The following is a 27,762-nucleotide window of genomic DNA, read 5'->3' as shown; positions in this document are numbered from 1 at the left end:
TTGCTTTAAGTGTATTTTAACTTTGGGAGATGGGGAGGAATTTAGCTTCTCACCATGAAGGATGGTGAAGTTCACACCTGCTCTCTCTGGTACAGGGCAGCGGCACGCCTTACCTTTTGGGTTCCCAAGGGGAAGGTGACTATGGCCAAGGTCTGGAGAAACTCTGGGGCCCGCCACGCCGGGTCCTGGGAGTAGGTGCGGTGTACCAGGCTGAAGAAGTGCAGCATGGTGACTGGGAATGTCTGTTCCCAGGTGCTATCTTCAGAACCTGTCAAGGGCTGAGGACACAATCCATGAGACACAGTGTAAGGCAGCATGACTGGGGCTGCCTGAGTCAGCCAGAGGAATGGAAATCTCAGGAGAAAACTTCCTTATGGAGGCTCTCCACAAGACATGCTCTTGTAAGTCACCTAAGACTGCAGGTTGGCACTGGGTACTGCATGATAACCAGGGAAGAGTTTACTACGTGTGGACACAGTGCTTAACACCCATTCCTCTTCTACCCTCTGAGATAGTCTCTGTGTTTACTCTTGTTTTACAGAAGAAAACACAGAGGCCCAGAGAGGTTCCATTGCTTGTCATACAGTGGGTAAGAATCAGAGCCAGGAACTGAACCCAGGAGATTGGTATGAAATTTGCTGCTTTCCCACACAATCCCTAAGTGATTAGATATGGCACACTGTGCTCAAGGGACTTGCCAGTCTTCCCTAGCCCAGTGCTCAAGGGACTGGCCCATCAAAGGTAAACCAGTCTTCCCAGGACCCAGTGCTGATGTTCCCACCTATAGACTCTCACCCTGACTTTCCTGCCAGCCAGGGGGTCTGGAATGGATCATGTTGTACTGAGCTGGTGCCCAGGCACCTGCCAAGGCATCAGTTTTCCCACACATCATGAGCTCTCTCCCTGCTGATGTTGGCAACATGGCCAAACCGCCACCCTGAATCCTGACTGAGCCCTAGTAACCTTCTACAGCTCAACTCCCTTGACAGATTGTCCAGTCACTCTGTCCAGAGACTCAGCTGAGCCCAACCAGGGTATCCAGTTGCTGCCCAAGTTTATTGTCCTGAATGGATAGGATACAGGAAATTTGAAAACTTTTTTCAAATTTGATCAACCCCAACCTCAGTATCATCTGCTGCATGGCCACGTTGACAAGCAGACTGAGTGACACTTAGCCTACTCCTACCAACACTCTAAGTGGCCACCAGGCCCTTCCTTTGAGTCTGGCTACTCAGAGCCAGCCCCTCCCTTGCATGGCTTCCTCACGTCCCTTCCAGCCTGACTCTCAGTCCTGGCCTGGTAAGCTCAAGTTAGAATACCATGTTTGCTTAGTAGCTCCCAAGTGCCTAGACCATGTCTCAAACTGGGAAACTCAATTCTAATTGTAGAAAAAAGACAAGACATGTGGGGTGACTGGAATCACATGTCAAGAATCCAGAGAGGGTTTGGGATAGGCTGGGGCAGGGAGGCAGAGAGAAAGAGTTCTGAAGTCACCTGCATCTGGATCTCTTATAGGTTCTTTTTTTTTTTTTTTTTTAATTTTTTTAGTATTTATTCTTTAGATTTCGGCGGACACAACATCTTTGTTTGTATGTGGTGCTGAGGATCGAACCTGGGCCGCACGCATGCCAGGCGAGCGTGCTACCGCTTGGCCACATCCCCAGCCCTCTTATAGGTTCTTACAGCACAATTTAAATTTATAGGTGAATATGAGAAATAAAAGGTGTTCAGAGACCTTTCTCTGTAGTTAGTCAATCTGGATGGAACTATGCCTTTGCCACCTACTAATAAGCATAGCCTTGGACCAGCTTCCTAATCTCCCTAGGCTTTAAGTTCCAAGTCCGGAAAAAGGATCGTGCTATGGCCTATTTCCGAAAGTTATAATGAGGAGCAAATGAGGCATTTCAGTGATGCAGCTTATTTTTGCAATGACTAGCACAGGGTAAATACAGAAGAAGCTAGAAGGTGAGGTCATAAGGAGGATTTGCCCTTTCAAAAGAAGAATTTGGATTTGATCTGCCAAGTGACAGAGACTCCCTTGAAGGTCAAGGCGTGGACATGACCTAGAATCATGATGCTTATGCTGGACACATGTGCCTCCACTGTGCCTGAGCTCTGTGACCTTGCTTGGATGAATTAACCTCCATAACTTCTGTTTCTACACCTCCACAATGGAGACAACGCTGTCTCTTCCAAAACACTGTAACATGCCGCAAAATTTCTAAAATCAAAACCTCTAACAATGCAAAAAATTGACAAGGATGTGGAGCAACTAAAACCCTTCCAGAAAAAAGGTGGAGATAATGTAAATTGGTTTTTCCACTTTGAAAAACTATTAGGCATTATTTACTAAAGTAACTCATGTGTGTAACTGATGACTCACAATTTCACTCCTGGGATATATTTGCAACAGAAAGGAGTACATATGTCCACCAAAAGATAGGTATATAGCATGTTTCCAAGCTGAAACAAGCCAGAATGGTTGTGATTAATTATCACAAGAAAATACTATTCAACAGTGAAAAAAATGAATTACTGATAACATAAGAACATGAGTGAATCCCAAAATGTAATGATGAGTGAAAAAGGCCAGATGCAAAAGAATATGTACTGTCTGATTCCATTTACATCAAGTTCAAGGACAGGCAGTCAAATCTGTGGTTACCACTGGTCAAGGGTGTAATATCAAACAAAATAAAGTTCCAAGAAAAAGTAAAATAAACTGAACTTTTCGAGTTAGTTATTCCCACAATTAGGTTTCTAGTCTTTTTCTCTTCTCCTTCTAGTTTTTGCTTTTTATATTTAGATACTTGTCTGCTGTTCTTGGTAAAAGATACTTTCACGACAGGTATCTTCATTGTACTGAATCCGTGAGTAGCATCATTCTCATTGAATATGTTTGTCATTCCAACACATATAAGAAGGCTGGGTCTTGTTTTTTATCTAGTCTAAATAATATATGAGCTTAACTTTTTATACTTACTGCTATGATGTGAATTTTTGGTCTTACATTTTTACTACTCTTAGCATATTACACATTTTTCTTGTTTTGAATAGCTTATGCAACAAATTTTGATTGTTTTATTTTTCATGACATTAACTAATTATGTAGGTGACAGATTCCTTATCTTATAAACAGAAAATAGACATTTTAAGGAACCCCCAAATTAATCATACATTAGGCCTACAATAGAATGAATACATTTCTCAAAGATGAAAAAAGTACATATCTTATTATCTAACCAGGTCAAAAATAAGACTAGGATAGATTAAAATGAAAAAAAAAAAAGCTTAACCACATGCACATTAGAAAATAGTCATCAAAGGAGTTTTAGAAAACAATAAAACTGGAAAGGCCAAATATAAAAATCTTAGAAATTGAAATTTAAAAAATCAGGAGACTGATAAAGATATACAAAATCTAGTTCTTTAAACCCATAAGACCAGCTCCTGAACAGTAAGGGTGTGGTAAAGAGAAAGTAGGAGGAGCCCTCAAACTAAGAATAAGAAGAGAGAAATAACACATAGAAAACTGAGTTATAAGAGACCTGCTACAGTTTGGACCCCGAATGTCCTCCAAGAACCCATGTGTGTCAAAAGCTTGGTTTCCAGTTTGGTGCTATTTGGAGATGGGTGGAGACTTGAAGAGGTAGAGGACTAGCGGGAGTTCTTTAGGTCATGAGGGGTATGAACTCAAAGGGAATTGTGGGACTTCCGCTCTTCTGCTTCCCCTTTGACCCAGCTTGGCGATCGATTAGGCAGTTTTGCTCCATCACACACTCTTGCCATGATGTGCCACCCAGGCCCAAAGCAATGAGGCCAACTAAACTGAAACCTTAAAACTGTGAGCCAAAATGAACCCATTTTCTCACTTCAGGTACTTGTTTGTTATAGCAATGGAAAGCAACACAATACCATTTGTACAAACTGAGTAAATGGGTAGTTATTTTTAAAGATCAATTAACTAAACTTGGTTAAGAAAACATTTAAAAGACTAAACAAGTCAATAATCAGGGGAAAAATTCAGATACAGCCAGTTTCACAGAAGCATTTAAATAATATATGAATTATAGATAAAACATCTACTTGAATACAAAATAAACAAATTCTTAATATAAAACTAGCATAATATTGATATCAAAACTTCACAAAGATAAAACAAAAAGAAATCATCAGCCTAATATCATTTATAAATATGCATACAGAATCATCAATATACATTTGCAAAAACAGAATAAGGAAGTACAATTAAAAAAAACAGAGTAATTGAATGAGAATTCAAAGAATTCTACTGAGGTAATTCATCATAGGTAACTGGTTAAAAGAAAAAAGCATAAATCATCTAATAAAAGACTAAAATAAAATAAAATCATCTGCTAAAAGACCTTTTTAAAAAATTCCTATTTACAAAAAGTACAAAATGTGATCTAGACTGTCTTAGCATAACCACAGACAGGGCAAGAGAGAAGGAAAAAGAAAGAGAAGTTGGCAAAAGATGAAAGAATAAACCAGCAATTTACATGGAAATACATAATGTTAATAAATGTATAAAATGGTTTTAAATTTATTAAAAATAAATGCAAAAAGAACCTAACTATGAAACTATCATCCATTTGCCCATATTGTTGAGACTATGAGGCTGGGCCCAAGTACTTCCATACAAGATATTGAGATGTATATTAGATGGTGGAATACATATATATATGTGCAATCTTTCTGAGAAGTGCATCCAATAGAAAATGCATGAAGTGCTCTTTGACCCACTATCCTGCACTTCAGGAGGCCATCAAACAAGAAAGAAAAGATGATTTTTCAAAAAAGTCAATTATAGGTTTTTTTTTATAATAAGCACTTTGAAAATTAACATAATTTTTTATTATAAATAGAGGTGATTCCTATGTTTTCCCACTTTATTGAGATGGAAATATGTTCACAAAAATGTGGATGGAAGAAAGGCAAAAAGAATTTTTGCGATCTCATCCTCTATAAGGATAGGATGTGACCTTCAAGAAATGTCCAGAGGGATGATCCACTGAAGTTCATAGAGGTCATATCTAGTATATGTCAGGTGATTTTTATTTTCTGCTTTTCTATTTTGTTTAAATGTTAAAGAAGATAATTGTGTATCATTTTACAAAAAGCGATGAAGTTTCTTCACAAAATCAAGCACCCAATTGTGCCCTTGATGTCTGCAGAACAAAGGTGAACCTTTCATGCAAGATCTCACTGATGTGACTACTAATTCCTCCTGTTCACCGGCCACATGTTCTTCTCTCCTCACACTTGCTTCCAGGTCTAAATTAACACCAAACACCCATGTCTAGTGTATCTCCAAATCAAAGGTTACCTACTCCAGAAGCCTCTGCCATGTCTATAGCTGGTAGCCACCTGCCTTTTCTAAGACAGGTCTTTACCTCACAGGTCATTCTTGGTCACTCCAACTGTCCTGGTAGGGGTGAGTTACTTGGAAGGAGAGGCCCCTCTTCCACTTCAGAAATCTTTCCTTTGACTAAAGGCAGTAAATCTCCCAGGGAAGAAAACCAAATGTTTAAATAAATGAGAAATAAGTGTCTCTTGGCAATCTAACTTACCTCTTCTATTTTATCTTGCTTATTACCAGATGCTATGGTTTTAATATGACCTCTGAAAGTTTGTGTTGGAAACTTAGTCTTTAAATTCCTATGCTAATGGTATTTGGAAGTGAGGCCTTTGGGAAGTCATTAGAATTAGATGAGGTCATAAGGGTAGGACCTACATTATGGCATTAGTGACTTTATAAGAAGAGGAAGAGAGCCCAGAGCTAACACACTTTCTCTGTCTTACCATATGATGCCTTCCACCATGTTATGATACAGCAAGAAAGCCCTCACCAGATGCCAAGAAGATACCAATGCTATGCTCTTGGACTTCACAGCCTCCAAAACTGCGAGCTAAATATCTCTGTTTATTATAAATTATCTGGTATCTGGCATTTTATTATAGCAACAAAGAATGGACTAAGACATCAGCATTTCTGGGAAGCTGCTGAGAAGAGTCAAGATGACCTTTCCAAACTTGCCTTCCCAATAGAACCTCTGGAGTAGATAATGAATCTCACCTGACTCATGGTGGCTTTCAGCATTTCTACGAGCAGCAGGGCCCCTTCTGTGCACAGTCCATCCCGGAGGACTTCTTGCTGGTGGTGATTCTGCAGGAGCCAATGAAGCATGGCATCTAGGCTGTCCTTAAGAAGAAAGCAAAGGCCATAAGGAGACTTGTGGAAACCAACAGGACCAGCTTTGTAGCCAGTGCTAGCATTTCCCAGGAAGTCCCAAGGGAAAAAGCACAGTAGCAGCCTTAGTGGTTAGCCCATATGGAAAATTCCAGCTCGGTTGATGGTCAATAAGAGAAACACACCCCCAAGAAGGTACTGAAGACCCACTAGCAACTTGTGGCAATTTAGTTCTTTGGGGCTGGGGTGTAGCTCGATGGTAAAACACTTGTCTAGTACATGTGAAGTGCTGGGTTCCATCCCCAGCACCAATAAATAAATAATAAATAAGTAAATAAAATTTCTTCAAAAGCTTAGTTCTTTTGGTTTGACTTCATAAGTGCTCAATGTCTTAATTAATTTTAATACCTTTTAGTAAATTAAATTATATAAGCATAGGAGGAATTCAAAGATTCAGGGGAAAGTACAGTATAGAGGAAACACTTTAGAGTTTAGAATCAAGAGGCCCTGCCTTTTCCTTTTTAATAGCTCAGGAAATCTATTTGGCCTCTTGGCAGTTAAGTTTTCTTGTCTAGGAAATGGAAAATCACATTATCTACCCCATGGGATTGTTTAAATATCAAGCAAAATAAAATATGTAAAGCATCTATCATATTTCCTGACACTTAGTAGATGTTTGTTTCCTATAATACATTGTTAGAGAAATAAAAATTCAGGTCTTTCTAAACTTAGCATAGTCATATTCAGAACTTTATCTTGAAGTGTGAGCTACCCTATTAGTGTATATCAAAGATTTAAATCTTGTCAAATATAAGGATATGCAAGAGAAGTGAATTTTTAACTTTCTCTGCCAAGCCATGTCCTTTCCCTATTTCAATTCAGCTCAGTTGATTCTACTTAAGATCAAGAAACAATTTACAAATCTGATATTTGTCAGGTGCCTAGAAAGCTGAGTTTAAAAAAAATGGTGGGATCTATCCTTCTGGAGCTGTGTCTAAGAGGTACATGTATTTGGTGCCATCTGAGGAAATACCTGGGGTTCTATGTAGAAGGTAACACCGGAGCTGAGTTCTGGGGGAGGACACTCCCACCAGGCAAGTGATGAGGGAGAAAAGAATCAGTAAGGTCACACAGGTCAGGTGAGCACAAAGCGGCTGGTCTTAATGGGGTGATGATCCAATACAGTCACATCATGAAGAAGGGTAAGTTGGAGTTAGGTTAGAGAGACAAGCTAGGTATCCAAGATGCTAGCTCTAGAGCTCAAACTTGGTCTTGTAGGAATGGAATCCAAGTAATACCTGGACTTGGTGTGAACAAGTGAGAGTATTAATGGTGAGATGGTGTGCACAGTGGGTGTGAACTCCTCTTTGGAAAAACTTGGCCAAGGAGAAACAGGAAAGTGTTAAATAGGGTAACGGTTGCTAAAGGTTGATAATTTAACATACCTATAGTCTGTGAGGAGAGAATCATTAGAAAAGAAGAAACTGAAAGGATGGATAAGAAAGGTAAAGTATGGAATGAGTAGACCAGGGAAGTTAAAGGAAGCCAAAAGCAGCCTTGGGAAACCTCTCCCAGTAACCATGGAGAAAAGTTGGTGAATTGATGAAGAGGTCATAACTAAGTAGGTGGTGGAGATGGGTTGCTGAGGCATGGATGCTCTATCATCAAGTAACTTCCCTGTGTCTGTAAAGAGAAAATTTTTTAAAAAGAGCCTGATGTCATTCATATTTGCTGACGGGGTGGAGGTGATGGAAGGCAGAGGCTGAGGAAGTCACAGGGCTGATGGTCAGGTATTTGAAAGCTGTCCAGGGGTATGGGATCGCTATAGAAGGAAAGAGATCAAACACAGCTCTAGTTAGTAGAAGTGGAGGGAGGTAAGCATAGAGAGTCTTAGGGAATTGCCTTAACCACGTGGGATCAGAAAACAAAGTGTGTCCCTCTTCCCAGGGGTAATCGAAGAACCTACTTTCGGACAGTCCATCAGCTCTGTAAGTGACGTCTGTAGGAAGAAGGTGGACACAATGAGGTAGACTTCAGGAATATGAACATGCAGGGCCAGAAAGGCAGTCAAGACACGGAACCCAGGAAGCAGGCGGGGGCTCTGGTCAGGTACAGAAGGATGGCTCTTCAGGTTGTCTATTGATCCAGTGGAAAAAACACAAAATCCAGGTTGAGAACAACTGCTCTGGTCATGGTGGGAGTAGACATATAAGGGAGCCCCGGCAGCCCACCATACCATAGAAACACTTGCTAAAATATATGTTAGCATAGATGAGCACAAGAAAGTGCTCAATGATAATTCCTTTTCCTGTTGTTGACATGCTCATTCATTCATTCATTCACTCATTGTGTAGGAAGAAACAAGGAACTTCATATAAAGCAACAAGGATATATTACTGAAAAGTACAAAGGATTACAGACATTCATGAAGCTTAGAGTGTAGCGGGCCCTGCAGACATTAAGCAATTGAATACCTAAATAAATATACGCTTCAGAATTGAAATAGCACTATAGAGGAAAATAATAGGAGCAGAGAGAATTAACAGAGGTGCCAATTCAGGTGGGACCCTTCTTCTCCTGGAGGAAGTGGCATTTAAATCCACATCTGCTAGAAGAGGCCAGGAAGCAGTGTGTGAAGTTCCCAGTGAGTAAACAGAGTAGGAGCCTTTAAGAAAAGGAAAACAGCCACCAGAGACTGAAGAGCAATGAGGCTGTGGAGAGATCCTGCAAGAAAGAGCAAGAGGCTGGGGCTGATCAAGTACATGGAGCTGCAAAGATCCCAACTGGAGAAGGGTCGGCATGGTCCTCACTCACACCCTAGGATGAGATGACCCTCTTGCTAGAGACAGCCATATGCTCACCCATCACAATGTTCATGCCCTCGGTGCTTCGTTCCACCCAGGATCCTACAGGAAGGCCATCTTTGAATCGCCCACGGAGGGAGGGGTTTGACAAAAAGTGCAGCAGCAGCTTCAATGCCAGCACAGTAGTACTGGCATGCAGGTGGCCCTGCAGGAGCAGCAGGAACCAGTCGGGTCCCAGGTTCAGAAACATCTCTTCCTTTGACCTGGGGGTGGGGCATGGAGGTCAGTAAATACAACCTTTCTGTTCACAAGCAAATGACATGATTATAAAAGAGAAATAAAGTCCAGCCTCATGAGTCCTTGAGGAAAGGTAAGTTAAAGGTTAGTGTTTGACTATCACTTGATGAAGTGCATATTACATTTTAAAAGAATGTAAAATAAAGTGTTGGCAAGATTATTGCACTGTTGATGAATCTGTCTACTAATGGCTGTGACCCAATTCATTCAACTCTGTTTAAAGCAATTGGTAACTACGTATCAATAGATACATGCCCCCTTAATATTCTTACTTCACTACTTACACAGTGTAGAAATAGCCATCCACATCATTTAATTACCATCAATATAGTCATGTAAAAAACATAATGTTTATTTACCTTCTTTTTAAAAGACACCTGTCAAAACTCATCTAAATGGAAAAGTCCAATTATTTATACATCTTTACCATTTTAGGCCAAAAAAGGCATGATGACCCATCATTTTAAAAAATTAATTTTGAAATGATGAGTCTGGAGAATGTTGACTTGCAGAGGGTATCAAGAAGGAACGAAATTGCAGGAATGAGTGGTCATTCCAGCAAGGATGATTGACTCAGCAAAGAACTGGCCTTCTGGGAACCAGAAGCTGGGTTGTGCTCTCACCAGGACTTGCTAGATGAGGCCTTGTGAGGGTGTGGCTGGTATGCACTGGAGTGAGCACTGGACTAGGAATGAAGAAAGTGTTTGCCCCTGTTGTTTACTAACTGGATGACTTTGGCAGAGCACTTGATGTGTGCTCTGGTCATTTTAATCAGTGATGACGATGATGGTAGTGGTGGTAATGAAGGCAATAGAGATGAAGATCATGATGGTGATGGTGGGATGATGGTATTGATGATGGTGGTGGTGATGGTAACAGTTAGCTTGTACAGTATTTACAGTATCTCATGTATCGTTCTCAGGGATACCCATCTATTTTTATTCTCATACAGATGAGCAGAGAAAGGCACACAGGCCTTATGAAAATCTCCCTGTGATTCCAACTCAGAAGGTCCAAATGCCAAAGTCCAGGTGCTCAACTGTACAATATCCCCTTTCAAAAAGATGGAAAAGGAAAGAGCCAACTAGCTCCTCTCCAAGGCATCTTCCAATTTTATCATATTTTGATTTTAGAAATGTAAAGGCTGGTAAATTTTTAACCACTATTTGCAAGGTTGTTTTACAGATGGGTACGTCTCCACCTCCAATCCCAAATACACATACTCACTAAACTGTTAAGAGGAAGAGAAAGGAACTGGGCACACTTGCTCAATGTTGCATCCTGGGAGCCAAGAAGAGTGTCATGCATACAGCAGGAACTTAACAAATAGGTGTTGCATGAACGACTCCGGGGTTGCAGGCCAGCAGTGGGGAGAGTTAATAGAATCAGCTTTATCATTACACATTATTTTGAAAGTTAACTGAAGGCAGATACTTCTTTTTTCCAAGTTGGAAAAAAAAAAAACTAAAGCAACTAACAGTAAATAGCAGAAGAATCTGGCAAGCTTTCTCCTTGATAGATGTTATTTAGGCTAACCATTTCTCCATTCTGTTGTCTGCCAAGTACAGGACATCAAAGTCGGCAATTGTCACAACTGCCAAAACAATAACAATTACATGATAGCAATGGTGACAAAAGGAGTTTATTGAAATTATACCAAATCTGTTTCTAGTTACTCATGCCCATTGAACATTTGCATCAGAATATCTCAGGGCAAGGTCTGGTTTATTGGGTGGAGAGAATATAATTTTCTTTCTGACTAGTGCAGAAAACACATAGCAGAAAACAGACTCAGAGATGCTAAACTTTTCATTAAGAAAAGGTTTTAATACTGCACCCTGTATGAGGCAACCTTCTGCCAAATTGCTCTTCCTGGAGCTACTTACTCAGAGGACAGATGAAGTTGGGGGGAAGATATTACACTGAGCAGCATCTCCAGCAACTGGTTTCGGAGCCAGATTGTCTTTCCAGATGTTTGGCTTCCAGCTACAAAAAAAAAAAAAAAGAGAGAATTCAGATTTGAGAGAAAACGGATGTAAAGAGACATAATATTTGCTGCAGCAAGCAATCATATTCATCAAATGCTTAGTTTACCCAGGAATTGGTGCACGGATGGGACTCAAAATTTTGGCATTCAAATCTAAACTTAAATGTAATGCTTATAAAGAATTTCAGGAAATGTTCCTAGAGTTCCCTTTAACTAGAGATATCTTTAATGCTGCCTATTCTCAAAAGAAAAAAAAATCCTAAAAATGATAAGATAATATTTATCTTTCAGTAGAACTGTTTTTTGGTGTATCATAAGCTACAACATTTCTTGAGCTCCTACTATGTGCTGGTATTGTGGGAGTCACTGGGAATGAAGTGGTCAAGACTATGATCTTTGTTCCCTTGATTTCTGCTTTCGATTCACTTCCAGGCTATTTCTTTGCACTTCTATGTTATACTAAAACTAGAAAATGAACCATAGCAGAGGTACATAGATTCAGTGAAAGAAGTAACTTGATTTCTCAAGTGTCACTATTGTTAATCCAAAGAACAGGTAAACAATATTTAATGTGCTTGATTCAAGTTTCAGAATGAAGTTCATAGAAAAAGGGAATTGAAACAAGTAAGCCCACTCTTGGCCCATTATCTATTCCTTCATTCCCTACCTGCCAATAACTTATTATATTACAACCATGCACAGAGATAGGACTGATGAAACAGCTTGGAGGAGCAGAATCAGATGTCTCTCTATTTGGATGCTGGCCCCATCTCTGATTAAGTTCCTAATTTCATTAGGCCTCAGCTTCTTCCTCTGCAAAATGGGAATATAGTTCCCATTTTTGAGGCTTATTCTAAGGATAAAAGGTAATATAATTTATATAAATTGAGTAAAGATGTCCCAGAGAATCTTTTACAATGATTAAACTGTCTGATATTTGCCCTGGCCAATAGAGTGACCACTGACCTTGTGTGATGACTGAATACTTGAAATGTGGCTAGAGTGAGGAACTGAGTTTTTAATTGCATTTAATCTAATTGATTTAAAATTAAATTTAAATGGGCCAGATGCAGTGGCACGTGCCTATAATCCCAGCATTTTAGGAGGCTGAGGCAGGAGAATCATGAGTTTAAAGCCAGACTCAGCAAAAGTGAAGAGTGAGATCCTGTCTCTAAATAAAATACAAAACAGGGCTGGGGATGTGGCTTAGTGGTCCAGTGCCCCTGAGTTCAATTCCCAATACCCTCCCCCAGAATTTTTTTAATGGATAAATATGGTTAGAGGCTCCAATCTGGGATAGCCCAGATCTCGAGGGCCTGGGACAAAGCAGTTGTCACATCACCCTGGCAAAGGGAACAAGACAGGGCTGCTGTTCTGTATCTAGGGAGAGAGAGGGACTCAAAGAAAGAAATAACAAATTTGTGCATTTCAAGAACCCCAAGGGGTTTCTGAAGCACAGGGTGGGTGGCTTAATCTGGCCTGCTGGGACTGGGGGACAGCTCACCCAGTGGGGGAGGTTGCAGGGAGGAGTGGGCAGGACGTGGCATTTCTGGAGGAAAAAAGCATATCCAAAGCAAGGACAGAGGCCACACCCACACATGCTGGGATCTGCAAGCACTGAAGTTGAGATTTATCAGGGCACTGGGGTTGGAGGTGATTCAACCAGGAAGGGAGGCCAGAGCACCAAGGATCCCATGTTTTGGTCTATAGGAACCTAACTATCCTGAAGCCCTCAGATGCCACTCCAGGGTTTGAAGCAGGAAGATAGGAATTGATTCGGTGGTCCTAATCATTAAACTCTGGCCTCCCGAGCCACTGCTTTGTAATCACTGCCCAGCTGCAGATACTTTCCCCTTCCTTTCCCTCAGCCCCTCCCTCTGAAAAATGACCTCACAATGTGTGCCTCTGGAGGCGTTGTGAAGGTTATCCTGCTGCCTTCAGACAAAGACATCTGGAAAAGGTCCTCTCACCAGGCATGGAAAGTTCCTGGGCTCCATCCACGCAGATCTGCCTCTCATTCACTGATGAAGGCTTGAGGGTGTACACGATAAATAGCCCAATCCTTTATGCAACAGGAAAAAAGGACAAGCTCAACAGGGGCTCAGTGCATGTATCCTAATCTCACATTAGTGTTTCCTAAGTGATCCACCCAAGGACCGAGGGAGGGTTTGAGGGGAATTGTGATATTCTATGATCAATACAATATTTCCAAAGACTTCTAGAATTTGTCGGGATTCTTCGGAGATGTTAACCCTGATTCCTCTAGATCAATATATCAGATAGGCAGCAGGAAAGAGAAGGCTGAGTGTGGTACCAGCGGGGACCATCCTCTGGGAATTCTGCAGGAGGCAGACATTGGCCATCAGCTGCTAAGGATGGCTGTGCTTATGGAAATTCTTGAGCAGAGCAGGGGCATTTGAACACCAGGGGGCAGAAGACAGATAGCCCTGCTGAGGACACCTGCCTCTCACCCTAAATCAAGAAAGCCCTCCTCTTCTCCTAACTCTCAGCCTCAAACAGAAACCTCTAGAAGGTTCCAAGTGAGATTGAGTTGAGTATGATGAGACAGGGGTCTATATTCCCTTGTAAAATAGTACAGGGCTCTGCCCTTCACCTCGGGGAAGCTTGGCCAGGTACCTGAGCACATCACAGATGCTGAAGTGGCTCTTCAGCTGACAGTCCAGAATGGCAATGATGGTGGGGATCTTGGAAGGGGCAAGGCGAGGCTCATTGAAAAGAAAGACAAGCTGAGGTATAAGCTGTGCCTGGTGAGCAACTTCAGCATTCCTGGGTCCTTCCCTGGTGAGCCCAGAAGAGAGGCAATAAAAGCTTTTACTGTAATGAACCAAATTTGCTGTGTTTCTGCTAAAAAGATTTTCCAAACTAGGCTTGTTCCATGGCCCTCTGACTCCTATGCTCTCTTGGCAACTTGTCAAAATGCCGTCAGACACCCATCCAATATGTGTCTGCCAAGTGCCAGAGTTACTGGGGCATGTGCCTCCCATCCTCCTACCGCACACTCCCACCCCTGGAAACCGCCTTCAAAGACAAACCCCAATTATTGACTTTTAAATTCCAAGCCTCAGGGAAAACTAATGCTACCCTCAGAAAACTCAGAACAAAGACAGCAGACATAAATGTGACTGAGGAGCACTTCCCAACAACCAGGAGCACAGGGCCCTTCGCAGCCTGTCTGGGTGTGTGATCTTCCTGCCCACCCCAAACCACAAAGTAGATAAACATGCCACAGAGAGTCAAAGGCAAGAAAGACAGAATTCAAGTATCCATATCCCCCTCCTTAGGATAATCACAGAGCCAATTTCCAGTAAATTCTACTCCCCCAAAGAAATAGCTTTCAGGGTAAATGTTTGATTCTAAGAAAACAACAGGTGTAGGTACAGAAAATGAGAAATGGGGGGCGGGGGTGTGAATTCTGGTGGATTTCTCCTCTTAAACTTTCTTTTTGATATTAACATGCTAAATTCTGCCAAGCTCCACATTCCTAAGACACAGGGGGAATCATTTCTGTGTGATTGACACATACGGGCTGGACAGGAATAATGTGCATCCCTCCACCTGTTTGCTCTAGCTACTTTCTCTTCTTTTCCTGTCACTGCCGGAGCAGCCTGCCTTTCCATATTCCTTCTCCACAGAATTGTGTCTTATTCTTTTCTAAACTTCCAGCAGTAAGAATGGGGTATGAAATGTAGTGGGTTTATAATAGTTATTCAATAATAATGAGTCCAAGAGAAAAGATGTTTTAAAATGCATTAAAAACACTAAAGGTGCTGATGGTCACTAAGGTGGTCTGGCCATGAGGAATTAGAGGGGTTGATAGGCTGGCTTTGGTGTCTCCCTTCTCCCTTATTCTGGTCAAAGCCTTGGTGAGCAGTAGACAGATAGATGCTAGTTTTAACTCTAACTTTGGAACTACTTCTTTCTAACCCCTTTTCTCTAACTCCTTCCCATCTGTGCTCTGAGCCAAGCCATGGGACCCAAGTTGGTCCAATGAGACCAGATATGCTCTATGAAGCTGCCTAGCAGTCACCTGGTTGCCAAAGAGAAGGCCTGCAGAAATAAGCCAGCTCAGAGGGAAGCATAGGCAGAGTGGGAGACAGAGCTCAGATGAAATCATGGGGGTTCCACCCAGCCTAGGTTCCAACTACCCTTTTTATTATATAAGCCAATGAATTCCTTCTTCAACTGCTTTTATTTCCCCCTTCCTTCTCTCCTTGCTCTTTTCCCCCTTCCTTCCTCCTTTGGTTTGGGTTGTATTTCTGCCTCTTGCAACCAAAAAAAAAAATCCTAATTCAAAAATTGACTTGAAGATGTCAGTTAGAGGGAGAATGGGCTGATGCAAAATGAGGAATGAAAGTGTTTTCCTTTGCTGGCCACACTTGTTAAACCCTAGTTAGGTGCTAGCCCCTGAGGCTACAGAAGCTTCTGAGGCCCCAGAATTTCCTCTCCTGAGACCTGTCAGAGGAGAAAGATCTGTTCTACATACATTATCTGCTGGGAAGGAATCTAATCATCCTGCCTTCTAGTACTCCCACTAGTCATCCTGCCCTGACATTAAGATGTTAGTTTTAACTCTGAAACTGCCAGAAACCAGCATACCTTGGTGATTGAAGAATTTCCACAAGATGAGAAAAGAGGGCAAGTTCCAAGTTGTCTGCAGTATTCATCCAGAGCTGTAAGGCAAAACAAATGCATGCTACAACCAAAGAGCATGTGATAGAGGGTTTGCAGACAGGTGCTGGGCTTGTTATCTCTTCACTTGGAATCACCAATGGGATTTACTAGCTGTATGATCAGACAGGTCTCCTGGTACCTAGAAGGTAGGAAATGCCTCCCTACCACTGGAGGAAAGCTTAAAAATACATTCATCTCCTCCCCTTCTCTAATGCTGCCTGGTGCTTCATGTGAGTTTAGATTGCAACCAAGGACACCTATCTCCTATGTCTGCCCAGTCATGGGCCACAACCAATGAGACCACACACTAGATGCATCTTGACTACACTAAATTTTGCAAGGCAAATTATGGAGTTCCCACTTTACAGATGAGAAAATAGATTAAGACAGGCCAGCTGAGTGACAGGTTCCACTCACCACCAGCAAGTGGTAGGAGTGGAATTAGAAGCCAGATTTTGCCTTTAAGGTTTTACATTATATGAAATAAGCCACACTGAACTTGGGTATGCAACACTATCTTCAGCACCCTCATCAATAAAATCTGAAGTCCAAACCAGAGACAGCACAAGAGAATTATGAGTGACACATATGTCAAATGCACAGAGATTCTGAGGATGAGGTTTATCATTCAGATTGTCTTCAATCATAGAAAAAAAAATGGAGCTGATTACTCTCCCTCTTTGGAAGAATTGATAGTGTGCCTTTATATTTCATTTTGACGTCCTTTTAGAGAGCTTCACTATTTTTCATCTTTAAATGCTGACAATTCCAGTATTAGGCCCAGCATATAGAAGGTTCATACACGGAGCTCTAAGAATACATCCAAGAGCATTAAAAAAAGCTCACACTTACAAATGATACCATTAGCTCAAGGCAAGAGATGCCATAAAAGTCCTAAAACACCATTATAGCAGTTGCCTTTTACCCACAAGGAGATACATTCCAAGACATTCCATGGATGCCTGAAATTGCTGAGAATATATATAATGTTTAATTTATAAATCAGGCATAATAGATTAACAATAATAACTAATAGTAAAATGAGATAATTATCCTAATATGCTATTAATAAAATTATTTAAAACTTATGAATTCTTTATTTATGGAATTTTCCATTTAATATTTTTGGGCCTGGGTTTACCATGGGTAATTGAAACTATCTAAAGCAAAACTGCAGATAAAGAGGAACCCCTGCATCTTCATTTATAGAGGAAAATGAGGTACAGAGACACTAAGTCACCCTTAGTCTCTGGTTGACAAAGACTGGTTTCAAAGCCTGCTCCTTCTGATCAGGAGCTTATTCTCTTGCGGCTGCACTGGGGTCCCTGTAGGCAGACAGTGACCCATAGGGTTGAAAATCAACATTTTGAAGTCAGGCAAGTGCCCATGGTTCTGTCCTCTTACTGAAGAGAAATGCAAAAGAGCTCCAATGGATACAAGTTTATCAGGAGGTCTGCAAATGCAGGGACCATCCCTCTCCAATCCCCAGAACCCAGTATCACACATGACACATACTGGGCACTTAATAATAACCCATCCAATTTAAAAAAAACAAAAGCAAAATTAAACAACATAAAATATGTACATTGCTCTTAAGCCAAAAGCAGTCTGACAGAATTCTAACCCTCATAAGCACAGTCACTGTCCAAATGTTCCCAGAGATATGACAAATGCTTTTGAGGATGGCTTATAGGGGTACAGATGAGGCAGCCAAGTATGGTACCCCAACATACACATGTGCAGGACTCTAAGAACCCTGAATACTTGGAATATTTATTCACGAAATTGGTCTTTCAGCAAACAGTATGTCATCCTCAGTGTTGGGAGCTGCAGAACTTAGAAAGACATGAACCTGTGATATTCACTAATGCTGGCCCCTTTATCCTTCCTATAGAAGTTTCCAGTCCTCCACTTCACTTCCAGCCCTTAGAACAATAATAACACATTCCAAGGTTGCTTGGCTCTTCTAGAAGTCATTGTACACAATACTAAATGTCTGAGTTTGGGGAAACAAGGATAATTAAAATTTTGGTTGTTGCCTATGTCACATAACCTCTACTAAGGATTGCATTGAGATATTGAATTAGACCTGTTTGAATATCAAATAGATAATGTGTCAGATTTTGCTCTCCCCAATCCCTGAGACCATCTCACTCTCAGAACTCTCAGAAATTAGTTGATCTGTCCCTTCTTTAAGAAACCAGAATATAGGACTTGAATATCCTCAATTTCCTGTCCCTCCTCACTTAACAACTTCCTGTCCTTCCCTGCCTCTCAACTTCCTGTCCCTCCTTGCTTCTCAATTTCTTGTTCTTCCCCTTCTACACACAGGTCACCATAGATCTCACAGAGGAGTGAGATCTCCAACGCTCCTCCCTCTTCTTTAAGGACTTGTTCTACCAACAATTTCTTCTCCTGCTAGTGTTTTAACTGCCCCCTTTGCTGCCTCTTCACTCTAAGTTACATTCAGACTTAATGTCTTTCCATCTTAGTTCAAAATTAAGGAAAAACGTAAAGGAAAGAAAAGAGGGGCATGAAATTCCATCAAAATAGAGGAAATATCAGTGGAGTAGAGGAAGGGGATTGAGGGTGAGTGAGGAGGTACAGGAGAAGGGAAGAACAGTGGAATGGAGCTGACCTAACTTTCCTATGTACATATATAAACATACCACAGCAAATCTCACCATCATGTACATCCACAAAGCACTAATTAAAAAAAAAAAAAGAATCTGTGAGTATAAAGCAGAAAGATCAGTAGAGAGAAGGGAACAGGGGGAGGAAGGAGAGCAGAGAAAGGAGTCGGGACTGAATTGAAACAAATCATATTCATGCTTTTATAATTATGTCAAATGAATTTATATAAAATAAATAGTATGTGTAACCAAAAGGAATAAAACAAAAACATAAAAACAAAGGCTGAAACTCCCTCCCCTTTATTTTCTAATATCATATTCATGATTTTTGTAGCTATGATTAATTTAGCATGTACTTTTTTTCCGTTTCTGTACCATCCTTTTCATTGTTGTTGTTCTGATATTAAGATTAACCTATGAAATGGATTCAGAGTATAATCTGTTCTGTTTCCAGAATGGCTATTACCTGAGTGGTGAAATTTCCCTACAAGATCCCTGGGCCTGGAGTTTCCTTTGGATGTGATGTGTGAATATTTAAACCAGTGATTCCATTTATTTGATGATTATAGGATAATTTGTGGATTTTATGTCCTTTTGAGTAAGCTTTGGAAATGTGAATTTTCTGTGAGATTGTTCAAATGTGCTGTTTCCTAACTTATTGGCACAAAGTTTCTTTTTTTTTAATTACCTCTGTAATTGTTCATTCCTTTATAGTACTTTTACTTTTCATATTTATTCTTTTTTATTTTTTATTTTATTTTTTTGCTGGGGATTAAATCTAGGGCCTTGCACATGATAGGCAAGCACTCTACCACTGAGCTACATCTCCTGCTCTTGATTAATCCTAACAGAAATTTGTCTATTTTATGAAAACAAGTAATTGTTCTATTTATCCTTTGATATTTTTCTTTTCTATCTTATTAATTTATAATCTTATCTTTACTTTTCCCTTCCTCCTTTCTCTGAATTTTATTTTTGTTTGTTTGGTTAGTCATTGTTACTTTTTGATCTAAAAGCTCTGTTCATTAATTTCAAAATGATTTTTTCTTTCTAATATGCACATTTCTCTCCCAGCCCTGCTTTCAGTGGCAACTCAACCATGTTTATACACATAGCATCACCCTGTCATTCAACTCTAAGTCCCTTCTAATTTTAATTATTATTTCTTCTTGATCCTCATCTTTATCTCACTGTTTGTTTCATTTAGGTTTCAAAATCTTTCAATTGAATTTCTTCAGTCATCTCTTGACTAACCTCCCTGCCCCAGGGCTTCTGCTAACAGAGAAACATACATAAAATAAAACTCTGACATATCATTCTACAGTTAACATCCTTAGATACTTAGATATCAGCAGTGTAGCAAAACGCACCAAAAATCTAAAGTGTTTATAAAGGCTTCATCCTCATCATTCAAATTTGATAACTTATTCTAAGGAAATGCTTCTAAAAGTGGGAAAAAGAGATGTACAAGAGTGCTGGTGTAATGACATTTATCACAACAAAGTATAAGAATAATCCAAGAATTTGGCAATAGAGAAATAGAAGCCAGGAACTCTATACATGAGAGAATGTTACTCTGACGTCAGACCAAGGCTTGTATGTGTTTGTAATGAAAAATTTTATATGTATTTGTTATGTGAGAAAAGGCAGAACTCAATATCTGCAGTTTGATCATAACTACAATTTTATATAATATAGAAAATATATTTTATTTATATATATTTATCTACATAAATTTGTTATATATGTGTGTGTGTGTGTGTGTGTGTGCATGTAGGTAAATATAATGCATAGTTAGATAATGCATTGAATTTGACAATAGTTGATGGGTTCTTGAAAATAGGAGATGCCCCTGCCCCATTTTCTGTAATTTAAAAGTATTCTCTAATAAGCATATGTTTTTTATTTATTTTTTACCTCTGAGCCACATCCCCAGTTAATTTTTTGTTTGGAGTCAAGGTCTCACTAAGTTGCTTAGGATGTCATTAAACTGCTGAGGTTGGTCTCGAACTTGGGATCCTCCTGCCTCATCTTCCTGAGTATCTGGATTATAGGCATGCACACCTACACCTGGCTACATATGTTATTTATTTATGTATCTATTTATGGTGCTGGGGATCGAACCCAGGGCCTTGTGCATGTGAGGCAAGCATTCTACCAACTGAGCTATATCCCCAGCCCCCATATGTTAATTGTTTTAATAAACAAAGGAACAGTTTCAAAGTACTCCCATGGATCTCAACATGTGTAGGTTGAAGCATTCACCCTGCCTTGAGCACATTCTCCCAGCTTCTCCCACTTCAGCCTCATCCCTGCCCACACCTGATGCAAACTGGCAGGTGTCTAGCAGCCACTGGCTTTCAGATCCCCTTGGCTGTTCCCATGGCATTGTATTTGCAAATAGCACACATTCCACCTGGAAGGGCCTTTCTTCTTTGAAATCTGTCAAACTCAGCCCAGAGCCCCTGATCCCTAAAGCTTGCAGTGACTTTGCTCTCACTCCCCCTCCCAGAGGCCCCAGACCTGAACCTAGCACACCAGAGTGTTATCTTAACTATGTCCTGGGCCCATCTGGCAGTGAGGAGGGACTGGGTCGTGGACCTGTGATGTGTCCAGAACCTGGCCATTACCTGAGTCCACTGGGCACTCAGTAAATAATGCTGCTTCACAAACGGGTTGATTCACCCAAAGTAGCTTGACCCTCCTCACTTATCTTCAAGTGTCCCCATCAGCACCTCTCAGGCCACTCTCTTAAAAGGTCATTGGGAAACCACAAAGCACCATCCAAAGGAATTGGTATGATTTTTTTAAAACCCTCATATGCATATGGTACTTTACAGTTTTCAAATCCTTTCCTAAGTACTATCTGCTTTTAACCCTCCACGACACCTGAGGGGAAGAGATAATGGTCTCTGTGGCACACTTAAGAAGAATGGGACTCAGAGAGGTTAGAAAACTTGCCCAAAGTCACACAGCCCATAGGCTGTAGGATTTAACTATAAACCAGGGCCTCGGAACTCTAAAACTATTGTGGTTTTCCCTCCTAGTGCTGCCATGACTATGGAGCAATCAGACTTGCAGGGCTTAGAGCAACGCCAGACTTTCTTATATTTTATCATCACACACACACACACACACACACACACACACACACACACACATTCCTGAAGGACTAAGGACCAGACTCTAATTTACCTCAAAATTGCAGAGAATATGCTGGAAGACACCTATGTTGGTGATGGCAGATGACCTGAAGCCCATCTCTGCTGTACCAGCAACTGAGAGGATCAACTGAAAAATTCGATGGTTTAGGAGAGAAGACTTCTTCCGCAGGAGAAATGCCATTATCTGAAAAGATTGGAATACAAAGTGGGTCCTCATGATCACATGGCGGGATCTCCTTTTCTTGCAACTGCTTGTTCCTTCTGGCACCTTGGGTCAGTGCTGTGGGTGAACCCTGCTCTCTGAAGCTACCACCCTTCACCCCCAACGTCTTAGAAGAAAAATCTACACCAACTTCTTTGGCCACATCCGTGTAGTGTCCACTTTTCGGTATTCGTGTGACTTGGCCTCTCTCTGAGACTCCGGCTTCTCCCCGATTCTCTTCCCTTGTGTTCCCCAAATGCTACTCTCTCCTGGTTTCCTCCTTGGTTTCTCAGTGCTCTTTCTCGTTTTCTGTTGCTGGATCCTTTACATGTATAACCATCCCACAGACACTGAGGCAACAATCCTCCTCCTGCCCACGAGGCCAGTTACACCCAGCCTTGCTTCAGCCTCCAGATGTCATTTTGCTGTACTAGAAAGCTAGCAAGGTGCAAGCATCCATTCCAGGATGGAGGCACTGGGAACCCAGCAATGCACTCAGTAACTAAACCCATCTCAGAGCCTAGGGAGATGCATCTCACCAACCCTCACAGCCCTGTGGACCCTGGTTACAAAACACAGACTGCCGGGCCATCCACTGGTATCTGAGTTCTCATCCATCTTGTCAGGATTCTCAGTTCATCTCAAGCACACTCAATTCTCTCTCTGATCTTACATAGTCTATCTCTCCCAGACATACCTGTCACCTCTATAAGTATGCCCTTGGGAAGCCTTACTTGTTATAAGCAAATAGGCAATATCTTTTCAAACTGTTTTGACGTATCTCTAATCTAATCACTCTTTCCTCCCCTATCCAAACCCAATTAGGGCCAGGTATGGTGCTGCATGCCTATAATCCCAGCAGCTTAGGAAGATGAGGCAGGAGGATCCCAAGTTCAAGACTAGCCTCAGTCACTTAGTGAGGCATGAGGCCTAAGCAACTTAGTGAGACCCTTTTTCAAAATAAAAAATAAAAAGGGTTAGGGATATGGCTCAGTGATTAAGCAACCCTCAGTTCAACTTGCAGTATCAAAAAAAAAAACCAAAATAAAGTACACAGAAAAGGTAAATGAAGCACAAAAAAGTTTTAAAATCCCAGACAAAATTTTGGAAATGATGATAATATCTGAGATAAAAAATACATTGAATGGAGCCAGGTGTGCTGATACAAACTTATAATCCCAGCAGCCCAAGAGGCTGAGGCATAAGGATCACCAATTCAAAGCCGGCCTCAGTAATTTAGCTTGGCCCTCTCTCTAAATAAAATATAAAAAGGGGCTGGGGATGTGCCTAGGTAGTAAAGTGTCACTGAGTTCAATCCCTCGTACCAAAAGAAACAAAAACTAATTAGAATAGCTGCCAGTTGCTTGAGAAAAAGCCTATGTCTGTGTGTCCCTAGTCTTATTTCCTGAGGTTTCTCTCATAACTGCCTCCCAACCATGCAGGAAATTACTGATGACAGTGCTTCCGTCTCATTTGGCCTTATAAACTGTAAATAGCAGTAACCATCAAAATATACCCTGCATGGGACCATGGCACTTCTTCTGTGTGGGCACTCTCTGCACTCTTAACATATTGACCTATATGTTAATCATCACAAACATATTCCCATTTTACACATAAAGGAACTGAGGCACAAAGAGATTAAGAGCTCAAGTAGTTAACATTTCCTTAGCGCTATCAAATCCTCAGTGCCTTCTGATGCAAGAGGTCCTTACCTTACAGATGGGAAAACCAAGGCAGAGAGGATAATAATTCTTCCAAGTTAAATAATGAGAAAGAGGATGAGGATTTCAACCTCAGCAATCTGGCTTTGTGGCCTGGGCTCATAGCCATTTTGCTGAAGGCAAAGACCATAAATGATTCTGGATTTCATCATGAAAAGTGCCAGAAGCTGCAGCTAGGTGAGCATCCCTAGCTGAACATCCCTAGCTCAAACAGGATATCTCAGGCTGGCTGTCACTTGGTGCTCCTCTGCGGGTCTCAGGATTCCGGAGACTTTTAAAAGGCCATCCTTTTTCAGAAATCACCATGGAGGGAATGTCACTGGTCACATAAAGCTTGTCCCTGCTGCTTGGATATGTCAGCTTTCAGGGGAGTCCCAGGCTCATTCGGGAGGACGGAATTACCTGGTAGCCACAGATGTGCTGCATCAGGCGATCACACATGGCGTTACTGGTCAGGACTGAGTGCAGGACTTTCACAGCTGCATACATGGTGTGGTCATCTTTCGCTAAGGAGATAAGGCCCAAGAGGATGGTGGGCCCGCCAATGAAGTCCAGGCTGCAGGCAGCAGGGCTGGAGTGAAACACCCTCACCCCTGTGCAGGACAAAGGGGACATCTCATTAGAACTTTACAGCTGCAGTACAATGCAGAATCCCCCAGTAGTGTGCAAGAATGAAGGAGCTGCCTGTTCCTCTGCCCATGCACAGCCAGAGGGACCCATGCATCAGGACAGGGTGGCAGGAAAGACAGAGACTCTGAAAGTCTTGGGCAGCTAAGGGATCCTCTGCAAAGGCCTGTTTGTATCATTAGAAGGCTGATACTTCCAGAGGCTCTCAGTTTCGCACCATGTGCCTTAAGTCCAGAGTGCCAGATGAGCCGGATGGCCTCTGTGACTCAGTTTCTTAGTTGCTCTGAGAACCTCTGGCTCTTGCCTGCCCTCTGAATCTTGCCGGGCTGCATCCTCACACCAGCTTGCTGCTTTGCTTCTACCCCACAACCACAACACTGCCTCTGCACACAGGGCCCAATGTACCTCCTATGTAGGCTCCTGTTGTGCAGCCAGGGAACTAGCTGGGCTCACTACCAATGTCAGATGTACAAAGTGAATGGATCTCTCTTCTGTCTGGGCAGCCAACTCTCTGACTGGGTTTATTTCCAACTCTGGCTCTCACTAGTATGTTCCATCCTGCCTGAGCCTCCACAATTCTAGGGTGCATTATCCTTCTTCTTAAAGAAAAGTAAAAGTTCACTGCCTGACCTACCTAATTGGCCCACAGCAACAGCTCCAAGGGTCCGAAGACAACCTGAGAGGTGTCCAGCACAATTTCTCAGCAAGAACACAGGCATGGCATTGTCACGGGATGAAATGTTCATCTAGAGAAATTGGCAACAATTAATCCTAAGAAACTCCTGGAAGAGAAGGAATGTCGTTTGTGAGCTCCCTGAGTACAGGCACCCCAAGGTCTGGCCCAGTGCTGTGTTTCATAAGCAATGATAGTGGAAGAATAATACTTGAAATAGTGTTAGGGAACTGAAGCCAAAGTTTGTGTCCCCCTGTCCTGCTCCCAGGCTGCGGCTTAACTGTACATAAGCAGCTTCAGTTATAGAATCTGTGACAACCCACACACTCACAGTGAAGAGCTCATGAAGATAGGGACAACCCAAGTTGAAACAGAACTACCAAGGCAAAGCTGTCTCTTTCCCTGTCGGGGATTTTCCAGGCTCTGAAAAGCCCAACTTCTAGGATTCCAGAGGGACAGGAAGGTAGAAATCCTGGCCTCCATCATCAGAAAATATATTGTGTGGTAAGGCACAGCTTTGGTGTGTGGGACATAGCTCGGGACTCCACCTCCTGCTCTGACCATGATAGTGAAGAGAATACAAACAAATCAGTCAAAATTTATCAGCTTTAAAAGCAAGAGATTTTTATGCAGGAATTGGGAGGAAGTGAATCAAAGGTATCCTCATTTACATGTGTTTGCTCATTATCTATTACATGTTTATTTTTTGTTTTGTTTTGTTTTTTGTTTTTTAAGTTACAGCAACTCAAAGCAATTTTGGTATGCTGATGGGTCAGCAGTATTCTCTATGCCACAACAATATAGAATAAAGTCCATTTGTTCTTGATGTACCAGGAATACCACACACTTTCTTCTATGAGCAATTATAAACAGAAGGTTTAGTCCTGGGGAGGCTAATGGGTGGAGAAGCATAGGTTGTTTTAACAAATTAAATGCTAGTGTGTATGCATATATCTATCCTACACATGACAGTTTGCTTAAGCACTGGAAGCTGAAGCAGTCATGAGATCAAGATTCCAACAGAGAGCAGCAAGGGAAGTTAGAAGGTATACCTCTTTGGCGATCAGGCGACTATCCACCTCATTGTAGGCATTTCTAATGTCTGCTACGGTGGTGATGGAGGAGCTGGTTACATGAAGACCAAAGGAAACCTTTTCCTCTGCAACAAGGGGTGTGGCTTGACCCTCTGGGTCTCCTCCTATAGCAACATATCTTTAATCAGTTCTAGTCTCCTTTTACAGAGAAGGAAATTAGTTCTCAGTGATTAAATAGCTACTGCCACACAGCAAAGTCATCATTGAGAGAATTTTTTTAATGTTATTACATTGTCTATGCAAGTTGTATGTTTGTATGTCATGTGTTTTGTGACTACCTGTGCTTCTCTAACACGAAACCTCTAGAGAAATCTCCCAAGATTGACCCTTCTATAAAACAGAGAGATACCAGGTGTGAAATTACCGGAGCTTAAAATAGATATCAAGCTAATGTTGCTTCCCCCAAACCAAACTTCTAAGTGATGAGAAATCTGACTTAGAAACAAAGGAAAATAAGCTGGGCTTGAAAGCCTAAAATTTTCAGTGGGTTGCATGGCTGTGTTGAACATCACACTAGCAATTAGCACACTGGTCCCCAAGTTAATGAGAGCCAATGTGCTACTAGAGAAGTATGGTGTGAACACAGAGTCAGTGAAACTTTGGCTCTAGACCCCACCTAGTCCCATTGCTCAGGCCAATGCCATTTGCCTCAGGAAATGAAGTTCAAACGAGATGTGGGCCTGGAGACAGAAACACTCAAGAGCACTCAATCGTCCTTCGCCATGTACAAGGCCTTCCTACAGAGATGCATTTATCATTCTTCCCAGATGGGAACTGACCCCCTTGACTTGACAGAGCACAGAGAGAAATGCTCCCTGCTTGAACAGCCAACAATCAATAATGAAAATGTGGATGTTTTGTCTGCCTGTTTAATAATTGAAGACAACAGTATACTTTAGTTAAAAAGCTTCTTCATTAAAAGGAATGTAACTTATTTATCTCATTCTCTTCTCTCTTTCTTCACTGCTGGTATTATCCACCCACCCACCTCCATTAGGTGCTCTGGAGTTGAAATCTAAAGGATATTGTTATTTCCTTTTCTGTGACATTTTCTGTTGGGTTGTAAATATGTAATGATCCAATTATAGAGGTCTTCCTTAATGACTGACCTGTGCTGAGTTTATCATTTATAAATATGCTATAAATAACTGGATGTCCATTTAAAACTAATATCAGCAAAGGCATTATAAATCAAAACACTCATACCTTGATCATGCACAGCTTGGAAGTTACCACAGTATCTTGGGCCAAGCTTGATAATAACTTCTAGAGTATCTGGTGATATGGCTTCTTCAAAAAGATATGAAGGACCAAGACGCCAGATTAATGATGATTTTTGTTTCCAAATCCGAGGGGTTGCAATGTATCCATAAACATCCACAAATGAAGATGGATCCATTGAAAGGAAAGGTCCTGGTAAGGCCTGAATGTACAACATCTGTTTAAAGATAAAGGATGAAGGAAGTAAGTAGTGCTTAATCTTAGAATTAATCTAATAAAATTAGATTACTTTTAATATAACATATCATAACATGATGAAACTTATTCAGAAGTCAAAATAAAATTTTACTGAATTTCAAAAATTAGAAAGATGACCATCAAATCTGAGAAGCATGCAGTAAAACAACTTATAAAATACAGATGGGAGTAAAAT

General features: G+C 41.2%; 1 protein-coding gene across 11 annotated transcripts in view; it reads right to left on the bottom strand.

The window, feature by feature from the left end:
• Wdfy4 (WDFY family member 4) overlaps positions 1-27,762 on the bottom strand; it is a 282,996-nt gene that overhangs the window by 161,724 nt on the left and 93,510 nt on the right. For 9 of the 11 annotated variants that reach the window (XR_006852139.2, XR_006852140.2, XM_046446708.2 and 6 more), the window contains exons 20-32: positions 27,315-27,546; positions 26,067-26,212; positions 24,976-25,087; positions 24,117-24,307; positions 21,820-21,972; positions 15,917-15,990; positions 13,937-14,098; positions 13,270-13,361; positions 11,199-11,298; positions 9,073-9,278; positions 8,178-8,347; positions 6,098-6,223; positions 114-278 (exon numbers count right to left, since the gene is read on the bottom strand). Coding sequence is in view for 9 of the 11 variants with exons in the window: in XM_046446708.2 (XP_046302664.1) it covers positions 114-278; positions 6,098-6,223; positions 8,178-8,347; positions 9,073-9,278; positions 11,199-11,298; positions 13,270-13,361; positions 13,937-14,098; positions 15,917-15,990; positions 21,820-21,972; positions 24,117-24,307; positions 24,976-25,087; positions 26,067-26,212; positions 27,315-27,546 (1,929 nt within the window). In the remaining 2 variants the exon portion in view is untranslated. Of the gene's footprint in view, positions 1-113; positions 279-6,097; positions 6,224-8,177; positions 8,348-9,072; positions 9,279-11,196; positions 11,299-13,188; positions 13,362-13,936; positions 14,099-15,916; positions 15,991-21,819; positions 21,973-24,116; positions 24,308-24,975; positions 25,088-26,066; positions 26,213-27,314; positions 27,547-27,762 lie in introns of those variants that run through there. The other 2 variants (XM_046446713.2, XM_046446714.2) reach the window with 2 other exon arrangements.

Source organism: Marmota monax, unplaced genomic scaffold (genome assembly GCF_021218885.2).
Source record: "Marmota monax isolate L192 unplaced genomic scaffold, Marmota_monax_Labrador192_F-V1.1 WCK01_AAM20220418_F8-fsc00207, whole genome shotgun sequence".
NCBI lineage: Eukaryota > Metazoa > Chordata > Mammalia > Rodentia > Sciuridae > Marmota > Marmota monax.
Note: the sequence above shows the minus strand (reverse complement) of the source record. Positions and strands in the feature narration are given on the sequence as shown.